Source organism: Micropterus dolomieu, unplaced genomic scaffold (assembly GCF_021292245.1).
Source record: "Micropterus dolomieu isolate WLL.071019.BEF.003 ecotype Adirondacks unplaced genomic scaffold, ASM2129224v1 scaffold_187, whole genome shotgun sequence".
In the NCBI taxonomy this organism is placed as follows: Eukaryota; Metazoa; Chordata; class Actinopteri; order Centrarchiformes; family Centrarchidae; genus Micropterus; species Micropterus dolomieu.
The window spans coordinates 2,771-22,901 of record NW_025744180.1 but is presented as its reverse complement, the minus strand read 5'-3'; the positions used below and the strand labels follow the sequence as shown (position 1 = coordinate 22,901).

Here is a 20,131-nt window from a genome sequence, read left to right as displayed (position 1 = left end):
AGTTTGGAAGGTTATTAAAACCAGCGACAAGAGCTGCAGATCAGCTGTAGGACCGTGTCGCCTTAGCGTCGGAGGAACGTGATGTTTAACGAGCTTAATTACCTGCTGTAATCAGCTGTTCCACTTGTTTCGGAGAGGAGGACACCGACTTCGTCTCTGTGTAAAAACCTCCTGACTGAAACTTAAAACAACAACTCCGGACCCAGTATTTAGCGTAAACACACCGCTGCACGCTGGCTGCTATTTCCAATATATTTAATGCCAACATATGATCTCAGGCAGACATCGGCGAGACCTGTGTGCTATTTGACTGTTGATTGTGATTTATTGGTTTGCAAACAAAGGTGGAAAAGAGACAAGCAGTTGTAGAAAAACAGCTGAGATTCTCCAGTTAAAGCCAGCAGCCTCTACTCGCCCATTCAGAATTTCACTGCATGGCAAGCCCCGCCCCCCCCAAAGTACCGGTACTTTCGGAAAGTACTACCTCCCGAGCAGTGACTTTTTGGGGGTTAAAATGAAGAGCCCAGAACTATATTTAGACCCTGGTCCCTCCGGTGGAAAAACAGTGACTTCCTCCAAAGGTTCCTAGTTCCGGGTATATAATTCCTTTGGTCGAAACGCAGCTATAGAATTTTAAGGCAGTTGAGCGGGGGCAGTACAGGAGTCAGATGGGTGTAAGTTCTGTAACTTACCATTGTGTCTCATTGTGTCTCCCCAAGGTGAGACAGGTGGTCAGTAGGTGGAGTTTGGCACTGCCTTTCAATACAGCAGCAACACTGCAGGATCTCTATATTGTGACGGCCTGTGGGGTCATGAGTGAGTGTGGCCTGTCTCTCTTTCTCTCTCTCTCGTGAAGGAGGAGCTGATTGCAGTGGCTCTGGGCACCTAGGCTAATTGCCCTGTAGATTATTTGGGACTGTCTTCTCATTCTGTAAAGAGGCTGCTGTGGAGGCCAGGTCAGACCTCCCTGCGGGCCGGCTCCATGGTTTCCCCATTTAGTTTGGTTGGACTTTTGCGTTGTGGTATTTATCTTGTTTTGCAAACTACAACACCTTCACACATACACTCATGCAACCATCATCCTGCACAGACACTACTGAAACCACAGACTACATACCTCATACTTTAATGTTAGTTTGAAATACTTCTTAAATTTGGTTAACTTTGGTTTAAAACAACATATTTTGTTAAACTTATACCATGGTGTGTCTCCCTTTTGTTGTGGCCTTTTGAGCCAGGTCATAATAAAATGTTGTTGTTGTTAATAATAATAATAATAATAATAATAATAATAAAATAAATTATAATTACCAGTTTTATCACAATGTATTCAAATTACCTGCTGATTGTTATTTATTTATCTCTGTCCAGTGTGCATTAAAACATTACATTACTGCTTATTAAACTGTTAAGCCAGTAGACATTAAACAGAGTGAGTACATTAACATTTAAGACCTTGTCCTGGCGACAACCAAGCCAGCCTGAGGTGAACAAAGTTTATTTGGGTTAGAATGGCATTGAGAACCTCAACAAGCTCATTAATTTTCTCTCATTAAGCTCCAACAATGTCTCTAAACTTTGAAAGTTAATGTGCATTAAATTAATGCATTGTTAGAGCACCATGCTGGACAGAGAGAGTGGCTCTGATCACAGAGAGCCAAACAGTGACGTACTGACATCTTTAACAGCTAATGAAGAGATGAAGTCACATAGCCTCGATACGCTAATGAGAAGCTAATGGACGGTGGAGCTGATGACTGCCAAGTCGGCCTCTAGAGTAAACACCAGGGGCAAGGAACCATCACTTTGTTGTACACACACACGCGCACGTACACACACACTATCACAGAGGTGCTAAACGCAGTTCCACCCTCCCATACGTCAAACTTAAACAAAGGGCGAGACAAAAGCTTAACGGCTTCTTTGTTTTGAAATCAGCTTTACTCCGACCTGAACTACAGCACATACACACACAGTGTTTCTGTAAAAGCTTTTAACTGTAAACTAATGTGACTTTGGGCATGTGTGTGTTCAACTGGGTGTGAGCTCACAGCTAATCATCTAAAGGGAGAGGAAGTCCATAAATCAGCAGAATACAACTCTCACACTGTAAATCTACACTAACACGTCATCACTGTGTGTCTGTGTGTGTGAGTGTGTGTGTGTGAGTGAGAGAGAGTGTGAGAGTGAGATTTACTCTCTAAGGTAGAAAATGTACTTCAAGATTTGGACAAATAAAAGTTCAATGTAAGTATTATCCGCCGCTTAGGTTGCAGTGGCAGCAGACTAATGAAGGCTGCCTAGTTTCTTCTCCACAGTAATGTCCTCCAGAGACCCCTGGGGGTTCCTGAGTTATTATCAGGCCAGATGGGATACATAGCCACCTGCATGTCCTCAGTTTGCCCTTGGATGCTTGGATCCCATCTCAACTCAACAACTTCAACTGGCTCTTATCCATAAAAAGTTTCTACCTTAAGATACTTCCAGAAACCACATCAGACGAGCTTTTCCTTCCAATCAGCCATCATTACCCATGTGAGCACCCCAGTCTCCCAGCAGAACTATGTGACTCTGTGTGTGTGTGTCTGACCTGGCTATAAGTGGCATCCAGCAATGTGTCCAGGTTCTGCAGGGGTGCCGGGGTTTTGTCTTTGAATCGAGTCAGCAGGCGACGCTGGATGGCTCTGAATTGGACAGCCCGCTCTGACAGCAGATCCTGGTACTGCTGACCACTGACACGCAGCTAACACACACACACAAACAAACACACACCCAAAACAAAAGGGAGACAAGAAGACATATTATTTATTTGGAAGTGATTGTTTAGGTCATTCTTAAGGTCAACTGAGGGATCGACTACAACTGGTATCGATTTCCTTTTGTAAGGATAGTTGACTGTATTTAATGTTAACTTTTTTTTTCCTCTGGTATTTGTGGATTTGCAGTCCTGTTTGCTGCTTGACTTCAATTTATCATGTCATCTCTCTCTGTGTGTGTGTGTGTACCTGGAAGTGGTGGTCCAGAGACAGGAAGTACTCCTGCAGCGGTAGCGGCCCACTGAAGCTTTTCTTGAAGTCTTTGACTCCCAGTTTGGAGAAATGCCGGTCGAATCTCTGGACCAACTCCTTCACCACCAACCACATGTCCTCAAAACTGTCACTCTGAATACGGTAACGCTCTGACAAAACAAACAAACAGATCGATAGAGACACTTCCACAGGGGCTGGGTACAGTAACGTTACAAGACATACGAATGAAAATTAAATTTAAAAAGCTATTTTAAAAAGTAAAGAGTACAGCCAATTTAATAATCAGCATTGAACACCAAGAGATCAATGAAAGATATCAAAAGGTTCTAAATGTAGAAGTAGGAAATTAAATAATCAAGGTATTGTACACCAAGAGATAATGAAAGATATCAAAAGGTTCCTAGGTGCTAGACGGGGAAATGAAGGGATCAAGGCTAAAAGCAGTTTTAGAGTCATAATGAAATGTATCACGAGGTTCTGAAAGGTGTCAACATGTGAAATTAAGATACGTCTAAGGTCTTATGAAGTGAAGTATTGCAAAGAGACATAGAAAGAGGTCAAGGGATACATCAACTGTTATAGACACCATTTGAGAATGGCATCTGGGAAAATGTTTACAGCCCTGAAGCAGTACTGTATTAGAGATAGATGATCCCCTCATACATGTAAACCAGTTTTCCTGAAGGTAAACTAATGTTATGAAAATCCTGTTCATCATGTAGTGCTGCGGTCAGACTCACGGGAGGTCTTAGAAGCCAGCACAGTAACCTTGGCTCCTGACAGGAACTGGAAAGCCAAACTATTCCCATCCTTATCTTCTGATTTTGCTGAAAACTCTGCAGAGCGAGAGACAGAGAGAAAGACAGGCAGCCGTGTGATGAGACAGATAGGACGGCCTATCATGATGCAAGACGCCAACAAAGGTGAACAAGATACAGTCACAATGTTCACAAAGACGCACAGTATAAGCAGACATGAGCTTACACAAATCCCTCTTTACACAGAAAGCACACAATGATGGACACTGAGAGTGTGTTTAGACGTCAGAGCTGCTGATTGCAGCCGATTGTCAGATAACTGAGAAATTGAACTCTTAGGGCTGAAACACACACACACACACACACACACACACACACACACAGAATCACAAATAAATAAACACGCATAAACACACTCGTATAAATACACAACCACACACACACAAATACACAACAGTTGATTACTCATGTAAATGTATGCACACGCACAGCTACACATGTCTCATTCCCTCCCCTCGCTTTCCGTTGCTCATGTCATTTGGATTTGTGTAACGCCCTCCGGTGGCCACTTCATTGGTCCTCAGTTGTTAAGCAACAATAGCTGTACGACCTATCAGTATCCATCTCAGATGAACTGAACAGACATGTATTATAATGCCAGTGTGAAAAAACAGATTCCTCACTGATACTATATCTGACTATAACGGACTGCATTTATACAGCACTTTTATCCAAAGCAATGCGCAGTTTGCATCTCATTCACCCATTCACTCACACACACACACAGTTTAGTGTTTTGACACTTAAACATGTGGAAAGAAGGAGTTGGGGATCGAACCGCAAATCCTGCAATTAGTGGCTAACCCACTCTACCTGCTGAGCCCCAACCCCCCTTAATGTGAATCTGCTGTGCTCCACACCAGGAATTTAACCTGTGCTAAATCACAGTTCAAAACTGCAGGTCACGTCACACTCTTGGGCCCAGAGAGATTCTACCCCAGAGCAAACCATTAAAAAAATATACAGCTGTCAAGCAACAAAGCAAATGTATTTCTAATAGGTGCTTGTTCATTTTGAAGGTTCAACAAAATCAAATAATTGCCTTTCCTGTGACTTTAACATTGTATGGATGGAGGCACTGTTCCACTAACTAAAATATGTGCAAAAACTGCAATAAACTGTAGCCAGAGATTTTGGGGCAATTCAATTAACCCCTCCAATCACATGCTAGTCAGTACTGGCAGCATTAAGATGGATCAGGGGTGTGCATTCACTGTTCAGTTTACAAAAACACTGCTAACATCACACAGCTGTCTCCGCTGCCAAAGCCTTGAACAAAGCAATGTGTTTTGAGTCATAGAAAATGTGTGATTCAAATGCAGAACATTGGCTGTTTGGGGAACTGACACCAGCATCGGCATGTGTAAGTGTTTTTGTTGTGTTTGGATGTGTATGACCTGGGAAGATGGAGTTGAGGTCCACTGGTGGCTGGTTGGTGTCCACAGTGATCTTAAACTTGGTTGTTTTTGCTGGAGAGGAAGGAACACACACCAATGCCAGAGGAAGACTGAACCTGGACTGAAGAACCCTGGGAACTCCTGAGAAAAGCAAAATATAGCAAAATTGAAAAATCATTTTTTATGTTGCGTTTTCTCCACAATTTAGTGCTTTCCATCTTCCATTTTGTAGCAATGCCACTGAGCTGCCAAGGGTGTTTACTCCTATTTGTTAAGGTTAAGTGTTTATTTGCAAATTAAAACCAAAAAAGTTTAATTTCTTCATTACTTTGATTTATTTTGGTTAACAGAGAAGAACAATAAAAAGCCCACTTCCCCTCTGAGTGGCACCCTTCTCCGACAAACTCCCCTACGGCGAATGAAACGAGGTCGGCACATCGCTTTATGGGCTTTCTCTCCAAACAGCAGTCAGGTTAACATTTGTTAACACAGTCAACACTGCAGATATTCAGATTACACAAGTATGTGAGAGCTACGAGATCTAGAGACTCAACATCAACACCAGGTTTGGAGGGGTGTTTGTCGAAGAGCCGAAAAGGAAGTTTTTTGAAAAGTGGGGGGAAATTCTGAGAAGAAAAAAAGAGGAGTTAAGGCCAACTACAACTATGTCCTGATCTTAAGCAGTGCTGAGCTTGGCAGAAATCTACACTTAGCTAGAATAACAGAGCAAGGGAAAGGACAGATGGAGGAAAACAGTTGTTAAGAAGAGATGGAGCGAGGGAACCAGGGGACAGGAGGAGAGCTAACGACAGGAGTGGGAGAAAACCTGAGTCGAGCAGAAATAAAGCAGCGTGAGAGAGACTGAAAGAGTAATAAAAAGACAATCGACAGCCGTGGTGGGAGGGAGGGACAGTTTAATCATGGAATGTTCCAGGTTATTACAGATAGTAATAATTACCTTCAACTACTGTGCACCTTTTCATTCCATACAGTACATGCAATTATTATGTGATTATATGAATAATTCAATTTGGTTTGAATACATGAACTGAGGCAGAGAAAGAAGGAGAAGGGAAGCCAAGGAAAACAGAGGCAAGGCAAGGAGAGAGAAAGTAAATGGATGGTGTTTTAGAGAGGACCAGTGACTGTGGTCCACTTCTCTCCTCTCTCGCTTAATTTCTCATTGACCCCCCTTGTCCTGGGTGATTAGAAAGTTCATCAACAAATCACATCCAACAAACAGAACAGAGAGGGTTAGATCCACTTGTCAAATTGAATATGTAGTAGGATTACTCAAACTAAAATACATGATCCATGTTGGAAAAGTAATGCTATTCGTGATAACTACACTTTTCTTTCTTTTTCCAACATCTAACTGACTCAGATGTCTTCAATGTCACATTCCCCCACCAGTAGGTGTACATAGCATGAACGTTCTGGCAAAAAATCCCAATCAACTAACAGCAGACAAATCTAAAGCAGATCTACTCCAAAATACACAATCATGTTTTGAGGTTTTAAGTAATAAGCTTCAGGTTTCAAGCCGCACCACTGAGTTTTTAAAGTAACTTTGACAATAATCAGGGCAGACATGATGTACACTGTGATGGATTGCCTGACTCCAACAGGTTTCAAGTCTCTCCAAGTTGAATTTCATAACATACAGAATGAATGAAACCACTGGCTGTCTGAAAGGAAGGAAAACATTTTTACCAAATCAAAAACACTGTGGTAAGCTTTGGAAAAAGGTCAACACTAAGGTAAAGTATATGTGGTGTAGTGAATAAAAAATTGGCAGAAACATGTATGGTTCTTTAAAGACTCCGGCAAGATGAGAGGAGGAGGATTCTGTTTTACATTGATGATGCTTGGTGCTCAAACACAGTCAAGAATGACACGGTTTCCCAAATGTCAGGCTTTTAAATGTGAAGATGTTGCTGCTGTTTACATTCACCCCAGACACAAAATCAAAAAATGCACTACAGAATGTTCAGGGTGTATGTATATATAAATAATTCTATATATTGTTTTATTTTATATGTTACCCTATTTTAATAAACATTTAATTATTGGTAAAGTTCTGTCTGTGTAGCATGAAGGGACTACAAACTTCGTTTTGTTAAACAATCTTGTGCCTTGAAAAGACTGTTTTCTTCCTGTATACTTAAAAAATATAAAATATACATTCAGCACTGCTGTTTCTTTCACTATAAATCCAAATGATGACCAGAGTCAAACAAAAAACAAACAAAAAACTCAAGTGAAACTGGGGGCTTTGATTCAATTCAATCATTATAGATATAAATAATAATAAATAATCTTAACACAGACACTCCTAGTACCTTTTTCTGGAGCTTTAAATTGTATCTCAGGGTCTTTCTCAGCAATGTTTGCTCAAATGTTATTGAGACACCTCACTCTGTTATTGTGCAACCAAATTCACACAAGTACATGAAATATAGAAGTGTGATTTGAATCACTACCTGTGGAGCTTCTAACACTAGACTTACGTTAAAACGTTTCGTGGATCGATACCCACTAGTGTTGTGGACTTCCCTTAAGACTGTATCTGTATCAGTTCTGATTGAGCTCTAGATTAGATTTCATTTACACAGGGTCTGGACAGCTGAACCAAAAAAACAAATATATGCAGAGGAGCTCTAATGAACATAGAAATTTAGGCTAACCCATTTTACTCTATTTCTCCGTTGATACTGTATGTTCAGCAAGCAAAGTCTTTGCCAGGATTATGGGTAATGGACACTATTAAAGTTTTGAAAAAAATGGATGTTTCCACTCGCACTCGGTTTGTCCACTTGTTAAAAGCGTGTTGAATCAGGCTGCTGTGAGGAATGTAAGATAAAAGAAGGAACTCTAGTCCTTATGGTGTTAATGATGGGTGGGGAAAAAGAGAGAGGGTGAGGAAATATAAGCAGTGCAATAAAGTCTAAGACACTAGCAGGGAAAAGACAACAGAGAAAGACATGGAGGAGATTAAAACATGATGACAAGATGACAGACAGAGAGGAGAGGTGGAAGTAGAGAAGAAGGAATAGGAGGTTGAAATGGAGGAAGAGGAAGGGAGTGGAGGTCATGAAAAGCTGGAAAAGGCCTGGGGAAACATTTTTCCATCTCAAATTCAGCATTGCCATTTACTAGTCACCACTGTTGTATGTGTGGTTATAAATCTCGTCTTGTTCCACTCCACCTCTGTACATTCCAAAGTTGTCGCCACCAGGTTACACCCTCAATAAAGAGATTTACCTTCAGACTTTCAGCTGTATAATGTTAAATATCTAATTACAGAGACACACATGACATAACACAAAAAAACATAATTGTGTTGAATTATCACTAATAAATGAACCTGTCCACGTCGTATCAGTAAATGTAAAATCCCTACTGTATTGCCCAAAGACCAGATATGAATGCGCAAACCACATTTGCCTAAAATCTTTATCCCTGTTTGATTTGAACTTTATTGGCATCCTATTTTTTCTTTGCTGTATTGTATTACTAATTGTGGCTGCACATGAGCCTCAGGAATCAATTAATGTTGTGTCAAGGAACAGCAGAAGGTAGTAAATATTTAAATTTAGCTTAAATTGAAACTGAGACCAATGGCTTTAAATTTGTATTTCTTTAGGGAGCCAGGGGAATGAAAAGGTGAATAAACACACTTTGAGATAGTCTAGGCTTTAAACTAATTAGATAAGGTCACATAGATTTGTATGAACTGAAAACAAGATAGGATAATGTACTTATGTTAGAGGTATATTCTTTTGTTGCGTTGATTTGCATAACGAAAATCCTTTTTTTCCCTTTTTTCTCTTTTTGCCTTGCAAGTTTGTGATTAAATGAACGTGAGAGGCTTTGCTGGTGTGGAAATGTTGCTACAGGTGCCAGTAAGAAAATGAAATAGGATCCAGGAAGGCCACTTAAGAGTAAAACATGCATGAGTTCATGAAATCCCAGGCTTATCAGACGGCTGTGATTCATTTTCATATTTTCTGATCAGCATGAACGCCGACAATGGACACACAATGTTCACAATTTCCAACTGACTCAAATGTATTCTTTATCTGCTAAATGTGCATCCTCAATCTCGTCACAGGAAGGAGGAGTTTAAACGCTGGATCATATTTTGTCAGCATCACCCTGGCAATAAATAAACACAGGCATCATTCGCCTACGTCAAACGTCACAGTTTGAGTCAGGTTTGATGACATGAAGGATGACAAGACACGCAGCAGACTGTTGGTGTCTGAGGAGACATTTTAGTGAGACTGAAGCCAGAGAGTGACTAACTGACTAAATACCATTTCTCAGTTACAGTAAACTGAGGTTACTGTGTTTGTCTTATAGATTCTTCATTTCATTCACTGCTTGTTCTGAACTTCAGTCTTCTGTAATCTGCAGCTGGGGATGTTTAAGTTTTTAAGAGCGTAGATACCTGAATCCACAGATACGTCATTTACTGTGACATGTGACCCCAGACATAACTCCTAATAGTTGCTCGCACTGCTGGCGATGTGGGAAATAAAGCTTTGTCAACTGTTAAACACACTTAAAATCACAATTGAGCACCGCTGCTGCTACTTGTTAAAGCTGCTGTACCTCCACTGCACTTCTGTCTCAGAGGACTCTCATTCAAATTATCTGGAATCTGCATGTGTGTGTGTGTGTGTGTGTGTGTGAGAGAGAGAGAGAGAAGGGGGAGAGAGAGACCACAGGGTTTATTTGAGCAGAGGATCACTGTACAGGATCAGGTTCTTACCACAGCTGCAGTGATGTCAGCCGTGTGTGTGTGGGTGCGTGTATTTCTGTGATGTGTGTGTGCGTCAGGATACTGCATGCACTACACACATGCTCATTCCTTGGGTTTGTGTGTTTGTGTCTTTTTATCATTTCCTCTGTGATACACACAGTCACAGCAATTCCCAGTCTTCAACAAATCATGTTCATATGCAGCTATTCTGCATTAGTGAGAAAGTCCAGGTGTGGATTTCTGGATGACTGATAATGGATAAATGTTATCCTTTGACGCACGACGACCATAGTTCACGTCTTTGTCTTGAAGTATATTAGTAATCTGACATTTCTATTATGTAATAATGATCAAAATCTTTTCCTAAACTAAACGTGAATAGCGCTGTAGTGTTGACACAATACTTAAGTTTCCAAAAATTATACACGTGTATGACTCACAACAAGGAAAAGCTAATTGATGCCATTTTTAATGCTATAGCTTAATGACTGCTTGTACCAAATGCATTAGAGTGAGCCAACAGTAAGCTTTTGGTCATCACCAAACTCTCAAAATGCTATATAGAAGGGAACTGTTACCCCGGACTCACAGAGGTGGCGTGTGCGTCGAGTTACGGCTGCAGTTGATAAGGCTCATGCCTTTGATGGGGGAGACCTGTGCTCGATTCCCACTGTGACACATTCACCAATGTGTTCCTAAGTTGATATAACAATTGTAAGTCGCTTTGCAGCTAAGCGTCAGCTACGGTAAATGATTAATTAATTATTTAACTCGTAAGTCCTTGTTGGTTTTTTGCTGACAGAGGTACATGAGACTAGGGCTGTCACAATAACCGCAAAACTGGTCAAGCCTACCGCGGAGGATGGCTAGCCCCGCAACAACCGCAATGTTCATACTTTACATTTCAGGGTGTGTTAAATTAATAAATTTGCGTTTCAAAAATTCCACAACCGTAACGAGCTCTGTAACGGTTCAAGGACGGATCGCCATGAGCTGTACATGACCTGACTTCAAACTTGGAAGCTGTAAGTGTTGCCGTGTTTTGTGTTGTTTTACTGTTTATATTTAAGGTTAGCTAGCAGGCTCGGCGATGTTGAACTAACCTTGTAATCCTGAGGGACGGTCAGGAGAAACTGTGAAGGTAAACCTCATTTGAAGCTCATTAACTAACCAGCGTACTGTGTCGGATGCCTGCAGCTGTTTTTCATGTTGCAGTGGTTAGTTGTGGACAGCTCATTCTGCTCCGCACCTGCGTGTTGGTGTGTGTTGCTGTGGTATGTAAATCGACTTGATAGACGTGCCCTGAAGGTAACCATATAGCTAACGTTACGTGTGAAAAATACACTACAAACTACAAAAATGAGTTTGCTTGGCAATGTTGTTGACTAGCACCCAGCAGCTAGCTTGCTCCGACCATAAAGCTGCTGTTAGCGGCTCGTTGTGCAGTGAAGGGAGATCCACAGACACTCTTACTATGCGATAATACTACACATATTACCGCAGGGGAAATTACTTCACCGCAACAGCCCTACATGAGACGGGCTTATCATGTTCGATACCATGACACTCATATCGACGAGTGGCAAAAGAGGCATGATAACAAACAGTGGGGAATAACTTTAGAGGGGGGATATTGATGTACTAGCATGTCATCATGCTGTTAGACGTTGTCGCAGCTACCTCTGAATCCTGGGGCACTCTGCCTTGGGCCGTGAAGCGTTGGAGAGGCATTTGTGAAGACGAGTCGAAGTGAAAAGGGAACAGGGTTTGGCGAGACTCTCGCCGTGGAATGTAAGCCCTACGCAGGATGAGGTTTCGCAGGTCATCTGGTGTCTACTGTTCCAATGGGAACTTTTGGTTTGGTGAGTGGGACTTAGCAGAGTGATAGGAGCAGTGGAGATAGACACAGAAACAGTTAATGACATTGCTGCTACCAATAAGTAAACAGATTCAGAACTTTAATAAATTGGTTGTGGGTTGTATGATCACTACAAATATTTGGAGCTATATTGACTTTCACCTTAATTGAACACACAGAGTCCTTTAAATACTCCCTCATAGGCTAGTATCCATTCCTTTGCCGCGTTCATTTACTTTAAAACCAACAACTTTCCACATAGCACTCCTACTGTTAGTCGTATCAACCAACACCGGCCCCAAAGGCTCTGCAGTAATTTTTATCTTTCTGTCTGACACATGGAATAAAAAGCTTTTACTTCGGCAGTTTATGTTTCCCCAGAAATGTGCTGCATAATTGCTGCACGAGTGTGTGTTTGTATTACTGCAGGGTCTCAAAGCTCACTATAGATTACAGGACATCCTATCTGTATGAAACCACACAAACTCAGATGCGCTAAAACAAACACTGGCTGACTACTAGAAACACTACTGCTGTGTGTGTGTGTGTGTGTGTGTTTCTGCACTGAAACATGCAAGTCAATGCTGTGTGCCTGTTATGTGTGTATGTGAAACAGATATTTCTGTGTAAACTGCCCTGAGTATAAAAGGCAAGGCAAGTTTATTTGTATAGCACATTTCAACAACAAGGTAATTCAAAGTGCTTTACATAAAACCTAAAAGCAACAGGGAAATATAAAAAAGTTTTAACAGTTAAATAGAAAATAAAAACAGGAAGGTCTCCCACCTTTGTTTATTTTACTCCTTTGATTCCCCATCTCCCACTCTATCCCCCTTTAGTTACTTAGGGACTCTAACCTTAAGGGGACTCTAACCATTTAACACTTAGGGACTCTAACCCTTCTTTAGATACAGTCGTCACTGTAAATCCAAAAAGGATAAAAATGGATATTTACTTATTCTATACAGTGAGGAAGTGTGTGTGTGTGTGTACAAGTGTGAGTGTGTGTACAGACTCTTGCCAAGTATCACGTTACAGGAACATAAACAGTAGGCAGCGGCCTCTTCCTGCATATATAGTAATGTGTGTGTGTGTGTGTGTGCGCACACGTGTTGGAATGCATAAAGTGCAGTTTTGATTATGTGTGCGTTTCTGTGTGTGTGAGAGAAAATTTTAATGTATGTCCTAAAATACAGCAAATGGTGTGTAGCTTAATATTTGTACATCTGCAGTACAATGTGTGTCATTTTAATAAAGTGCGTGTGTGTGTGTTTCTACTTGCTCTAGTCTATCCAACACTCCAAACACTTACCTTTGGGATTAAGCTCTGCAAAGAGGAAGAGGAGAAGAATTAAAGGTTAAAAAAGAAAATTCAGACAGATCACAGAAACAGCAGAGGTATCGCTCCTCGTATCTAGCTTTATTCAGTGAAGACCAGTAACAAAGCTGCACTGGAAGAACACAACTGCTGTTCAAAGAGGAGGGGGATTCCCTGGGAAAACCTCCACCTCCCTGCATATGGATACACACAAACTTAAAGAAACACTCTGGGAGTGCTTTGTTCACCTTCCCACACACTTGGAAAGTACCGCTGGAGGAGAGCACAGCGTCCTGACTGAGCCAAAACAGTCCAGAAGACGATAAGATGTCCAAATCCAAAATTAAAATCGCTGCTCGTCAAGGGGTTAGCATGAAAATTGGTCTGACAGAATCTGGAGCTAAAGATGTCTATTCTTATAAAATTGCCAGTATCAACAGTCCAACTAATTTAACAGAACAAATGATTTCTCCAGTATTACCCCCGTGCCATTTAACCAAAACTACCATGTTCCAAAGACCAGTATAGATGTGTAAATGTATAAATGCTCATTTCATTTTAGACCATCTAAGGAAAAATACCAATATTTGTGAGCATCAGGCTAAAAATAATCTGGGCTGCCACACGCTTGTAGTGGTCCTGCTGCACTCACTTGTAAGTGCTTGGACAATGCAAATGGAATAGATTTATGGAAAGGTTTTGTTAAATTAAAAAAAGCTTTAATCTTCTATTTGGGGGGCTGTCAGCAATCTACCAAACTAAGCAGCAACGTTGAGAAAGGGCAAACACTGAACAACGAAAATGGGACACTGCTTGCGAAACAGAATTTTCTTTATCCCAGCTCCTCACTGCCACATTTTCCCAGCTGCTCTGGGATCTAAAGAGTCAGCCTCCTGCTCTTCTAACCTTTAGGCCGCAGCCACAGAAGTCTGGCAGATTAAGCACTGATTTGATTGGTAGAAGAGGATTTCCTGCGAAGGTGAATGAAAAGCAGATGGCAGGTTGCAGGCCAATGAAAAGGCACTGAGGTGCTGAGTCAGAAAGTTCACACAATATTAAAAGCGATGAAAGTCACGCTTCCTTACAGCTGTCTCTCTTTCCTGCAGTAACTCTCTTACTCTCGTCATAATTATGTCTTTTATTTAAATATTCTGATCTCTGTAATTATCATTTCATGTCAATTATGTCACATTTATCTAATTAAAAATACAGAGAACTTAATAATACATGTCTCCCATTAAACTGGTTCAATCACAAAACAGTATCACTAACCATTTCTCAAATTGATGTGCTTTTGAAGCCTAATTGGTGATTTATTTTGTTCCCTGAATTAATAAAAACAGATTTCTAGATTTCTGTGTAAGAAATGCTCCAATTTGCCACTAACATACCAAAACTATTATATGAATACGTTCATTTTTAGCAGTATTATCTAATCCTAAAATACACATTACTTTGTCTTGAACTCTTCTTACCGCTCAGCACCGCCAAAGAAAAGAAAGAAAAAGCTGAAGTGGAGGGGAGAAAATCTGAAGAAAAAAAAAAAAGGCTAGATCAACACGAAGAGGAAGGGAGGAAAAGAAAAAAAGAAAAGCGAGAAAGAACTAAAAGCATCAGTGCTGAGTGAAAGCTCCAGTTAAACGTAAAGGACATGTCAAATGGTGCAAGAAGGCACTCACAGCACACACACTCCTGGTAGCCACTCCTGGCCTGCAGCCAGCCAGTGTTCAATCAGTCTTTCCTGTTCTAAAATCTCCTGTAATGGCTGAGAAATTAGATTGGCTGAAATGAGTGAAATTCTGGATCCATTAGCTGGTGCTATAGAAAAAAAGCCTGTCAAATGTTTCATGACTACAGGCCTTTATATATTAATAATAACTGAGGCAGTGTTCTTTTCTAAGTGCTCTAACTATTTTTTAGAGTCTTAGAAATAAAATATGTCAGCTTTCAAAATATCCCTCTATAGCTTTTTCCGAGACATTTTTTCAGTATGTCAGTATTGTGTCCCAAGGAAGTACACATTACAGTTATATTTTCCTCAGCCAGTTGACAAGTTTTTGTTTTATTTTTCAAACCCTTGCATTTATTGGCCTTTCTACTAGTACAGGCAATAGGGTGGTGTACTTGTGAGACCTTCAAACAGATGTCCTGGGTCCCTCTTTCACTGTACTGAGCAAAACATTGAAGATTGTTCTGCAGTTATCCTCCGATCTCATCCAATCGCCTCAAACCCAGTAAAGAATGTCGTTAAAAATATCATGCCTTATTGTTATCACCAAACCTAGTGTACAAAAGTAAGAATAAGTAGATGAAAACAAGTTCTCCTGTATCAGTGTATCCAGCAATGACTGCTGGTTAATGATGTTCATTTCTATTCAAATGTGTGCACACACACACATACAAAAAATCTCCAGTACTCAATACTCTAACAAAGATGAAGACAATTTACACTGAAGTCCAAGAGGCAAGTTGCCTCATCAACAAACCAGGGAACTTACAGTAAAAGAGATCTATTATTAACTTGCCAAAGGACTTCATAAGCATTTTAAATTGTGGATAAATGTCAAATAAAAAACTCAAACTTCCACTGTAACGGAACGGAAAACTAGATGCAGAGAGTACAAACTCCTGCCATTCAAGGCTGCACAATCCTCAAAAGTTATAATTTTAACAACAGAAATATAGAAAATATTGAGTGGACACTTGCAGATATATCTGCTTCAAAATACATTTACATATGTTGCAGATTTTCGTCATACTTTGACTTTGAAAGTGCAGCAGTTGAACTAAAATTAAATCCAATACAATTATTCAGCACAAAAAACTATTCACTTCCTTGGCCAGTGGTCTAACTTTCCACAGATCTGTTACTAAGTTTTTGTTATATGGTGCAAACGAACAGGGCTGAGAACATGATCTGCTTGGCAGAGGTAACTAGCAACACCAACATCATCAGCCGGCCTTAAAAAGCTACTTTTGAAATGGATTTCAGACCGGGTAGTTAAACATGGAAGGAGCTCACAAAAATACTGCAGCCTCCTGGAGACATCAACATATGGAGATGCTGGTCACTCTGGCAGGCTCAAGAAAACAGGAGAAAACAATAAAGACTGCCAACTAGCTCCCTAGCTTTCCACACGAATTGGCTTAGCAACCAATGAATCATGGCTGGCCGTGTTTTATGGAAACAATCCGCACAGTCGCAACTTATCTTTGACTGCTCGGATAAAAATGCCCATTGTGTATGAGCTAACAATGTACTGTAAATGCCAAAGTGACCACTTGATCCCTCTGAAGTTTGTTTGTGTAAAGGCCATTGTCAGGGTGTTTGGAAAATCACATAGGGGCACTAATGAAATTCTTTCTGGATTGTAACGACTACAGCCACCGTCGAGCCTCCTTTGAAGGGTTTAAGGAGTCAACAGTCATCTTAAATGTCAAAGCCTTTGTAGAGCTTATAGACGGACAGAGTAGCCACTGGGTGGGATGGTGTTATTTGCGGTGGGTGGTGTTAAGGCGTAATCATCACCCCTGGGTGGGAGTGGAGAAAGAAAGAAAGAGATGAGACAAAGTGATGCATTCCTCCCATACCGGGAGAGCATTTAAAGGATGAGAGGAGACGAGGCATTAATGGAGATTAGCACTGGAGGAACACACAACCGCACATACTCATCTATGCACATGCTCTTAAGATGATCCCTTTGCAGTTCACCACCAGAGTAGAGATGACTCCACATGGCTGCAGGACTGCAGAGTGTATTAGCTAGGATACAGAGCAAAAACAGCCCTGCGTTGAAACAGCAAAGGGGATTGCGATAGTTGGGGTGCGTTTTTTAAGAAGAAATACAATCCAGGAAGTTCAACGTGAGTAAAAGATGAATGCGTTATCAGACACCACAACAAAGTACAACGGTTTGTAATACTCCCAGACAGGATTTTGCAAATCCGGAAAGTTACCAGAGTGGCAACTATTTTATCTTTTCGCTGCGACAATCGCGAGTTCACGTTACAAAGTAATCTAACCAGGAATGTGTGCTCGCATGTATGTGATAGGTCGACGTAGATCTCAGACCCGGACTGATAACATTGCGTTGCAGCAAAAGTTGAGCCTGGAACAACTTTTTCGCCAGACCCGAGCCCTCCCCGTTGGCAGCCCCGCTGAGTTGATGAACTAGCTCTATTTAAATGAATGACAGGGCTGCGTTTTTTCCTACACGGCTGATGTAGGTCTGAACACGGCTGGCTGCTGTGGCTGACAGTGAATGTGTTGCTCTCTCTAGTGACATCACCACTACTGCAGTGCCAAGGCTGGAATGAACCGTTTTGCTGACAGTGAAGTACAAATGGCTGCACTGTTTTTGGTTGGCATTTGTCTCCTCTGACTAATGAAGGTAGAGTTGGTATTCACTCATCTTAAACTGGTAAAGACCCTGACTTCGAGTCAGAAAATTAATGTTACCACTTTGACTGATTTGCTGTGTAGTTTAGCCTCAGTCAGAATACGTTTTCAGGCTTAATTTGGTAGTATCAATCAATCAATATCATTCAACAAACCTGCAATTTCTCAGACAGTCCCATTAAATGTATACGGTAAGTTATTAAAAATCTGAAATTGTTGAAATGGTGAAAAGGTCTCTAGGCATCAGGTAATTGGCAATTTGTTTATGTCTACCTATTTTTTAGATTAGTCTGAAGTACACACTTTGTTCCACTAAAGAACATTTTAATGCTAGGTGAAACTTCAGGACAAAGCCCCAAAACACAAACACAATAACTGGCTTTCCTAGTTTGGTGTAGAAAAACTTCCCTTGTGAACTGAACTCAACCCCATCCAACACCAGGTCTTCTCACAAAAAAAAAAATCTGTGTTGGACCTCGCTAATATTCTCTTTGGTCTACAATACCTTCCCTCCTTTCTCTCCACCTTTTGTATCCTTTCTTCCCTTTCCACCTTTCCACCCAGGCATATTTACCACCTTTCCCTCCCTGCTCCTTGCCTACCTCTCCTTTGTTCTCTTTTGTCCATCCGTACCCTAACCCTAAAGCTGATGATACATGGAGCAACCTTTAGAGCAATGGTGCTGGACAATGTTCTCGTCAATGGTAATGAGTAAAGATTACTACCGAATTCCGCTTTCACCACCAAACACACAAAAAGTTGCCCAATGTATCATCAGCTTAACTGGCTAATTTTCCTCTAACATATAATAAACCTTTTCCAATTCTACCTCTAATGCAACAGGTCCCTCCCAAAACACAAGATCAGTCCCCTACATACTCTACCCCAGCTCCTTCGGCTTCCAATACCCATCGAAATACTCCTAATTTTTAGCTATTTTTAGCAACACAATAAAGCTTAACAAAAAAGAAACACTTCCCAATATGTCCAGACATTTCACATTAAATGTGCTTGTGGAGAGAGGCAACTGCTCCACCACCACAGGCCTGCCAAAGCAAATGTAATCCAAGGGAAACAATAGAATGAAAACACTGAGTTTTTTCATAAGCTGAACGAAGGCTGAAATCACTATTTTTAAAAAAGGATGTCTGTGACATTTGAAATAAAGAGTGGTTTTGTTGGTTTGCAGGGGAAAGTAATATCTTCCAGAAATATTGCAGGGCCTGGAAACAGATGCCTGGAAGGAGCAGGGGGATGAATTGGGCTTGTCTGGAAACAGCCCAGATGTCCTTACGTCAAGTCAGTGCTCTGTTAGCAGCTGGTTTTCAGCACACAATATGCGATGTTAATGTAACTAAATTCATAATGCAACTTAAATTATCCTAATCCTGTAAGAGAAATGTATATCTTTTCCAGCTTTTAACATTGTCACTGTTTATGAATTATGTAAAATGTCATTACAGAAAAGGAGCATGAGTGAGCATCGTTCTCAGCTATTACAGAGAAAATAACAAGTGAACACTGTTACAGTCAAACAAGTTCAGAGCTACACTGACGGATTTATTCTGTGTTAAACAGAAACTCATCACTACAAATGGTTTTGGAAAACCCATGTGTCAAAATGATTATCCTGTTAAAATAAAAGTTTGGATTGGAGCTAAACAAGGTGTTTACCTGTTGGCGAACAGTAGGACACAGTGATGTCTCCGGTCAGGTCAGCAGGGGGATAGCGGCCATTGAGAAAAGCCGAAAATGCCACAACTGTGGAGGAACCAACACCTGAAGAGGGACACCAAAGATACGTTTACATTAAGATTAAAATAGGGAGTCCTTACGTCATATCCTGTGAAGCAGCTGTTCCAGTAGCTTCTGCTCAAACGTTAAACAACAATTAAGGAGTAAGCATAAAACAAGTGAAATGTAGCTTCCATGAAGTTTTTCCAGCATGGCATGTTTGTGTTACAAGTAATCAGTAATGTTGTCTTTTATTACATCTCTTCAAATGTTGTCTTTCTTGATTTTAATCTGTAGCATTCATCCCTCTCTGTCCATTGTCAAAGCTTGCCATTTGACCGGTATCATGACTTGACTTTATTGTACAGTGGGTACGGAAAGTATTCAGACCCCTTTAAATTTTTCACTCTTTGTTTCATTGCAGCCATTTTCCAAAAATCAAAAAAGTTCATTTTATTTCTCAGTAATGTACACTCAGCACCCCATCTTGACAGAAAAAAACAGAAATGTAGAAATTTTTGCAAATTTATTAAAAAAGAAAAACTGAAATATCACATGGTCATAAGTATTCAGACCCTTTGCCGTGACACTCATATTTAACTCAGGTGCTGTCTATTTCTTCTGATCATCCTTGAGATGGTTCTACACCTTCATTTGAGTCCAGCTGTGTTTGATTATACTGATTGGACTTGATTAGGAAAGCCACACACCTGTCTATATAAGACCTTACAGCTCACAGTGCATGTCAGAGCAAATGAGAATCATGAGGTCAAAGGAACTGCCTGAAGAGCTCAGAGACAGAATTGTGGC

General features: G+C 40.7%; 1 protein-coding gene across 1 annotated transcript; it reads right to left on the bottom strand.

Annotated features, from left to right (window-relative positions):
- Nucleotides 1–2,436: 2,436 nt before the first annotated feature.
- LOC123967256 (protein PTHB1-like) lies at nt 2,437–19,366 on the bottom strand (the record flags this gene model as incomplete). The annotated part of the gene is made up of 6 exons (XM_046043313.1): nt 2,437–2,743; nt 3,006–3,178; nt 3,770–3,865; nt 5,245–5,385; nt 13,183–13,197; nt 19,262–19,366. Coding segments are annotated over 6 exons (746 nt in total), but the record flags the coding sequence as incomplete, so codon positions are not given.
- Nucleotides 19,367–20,131: the final 765 nt, after the last annotated feature.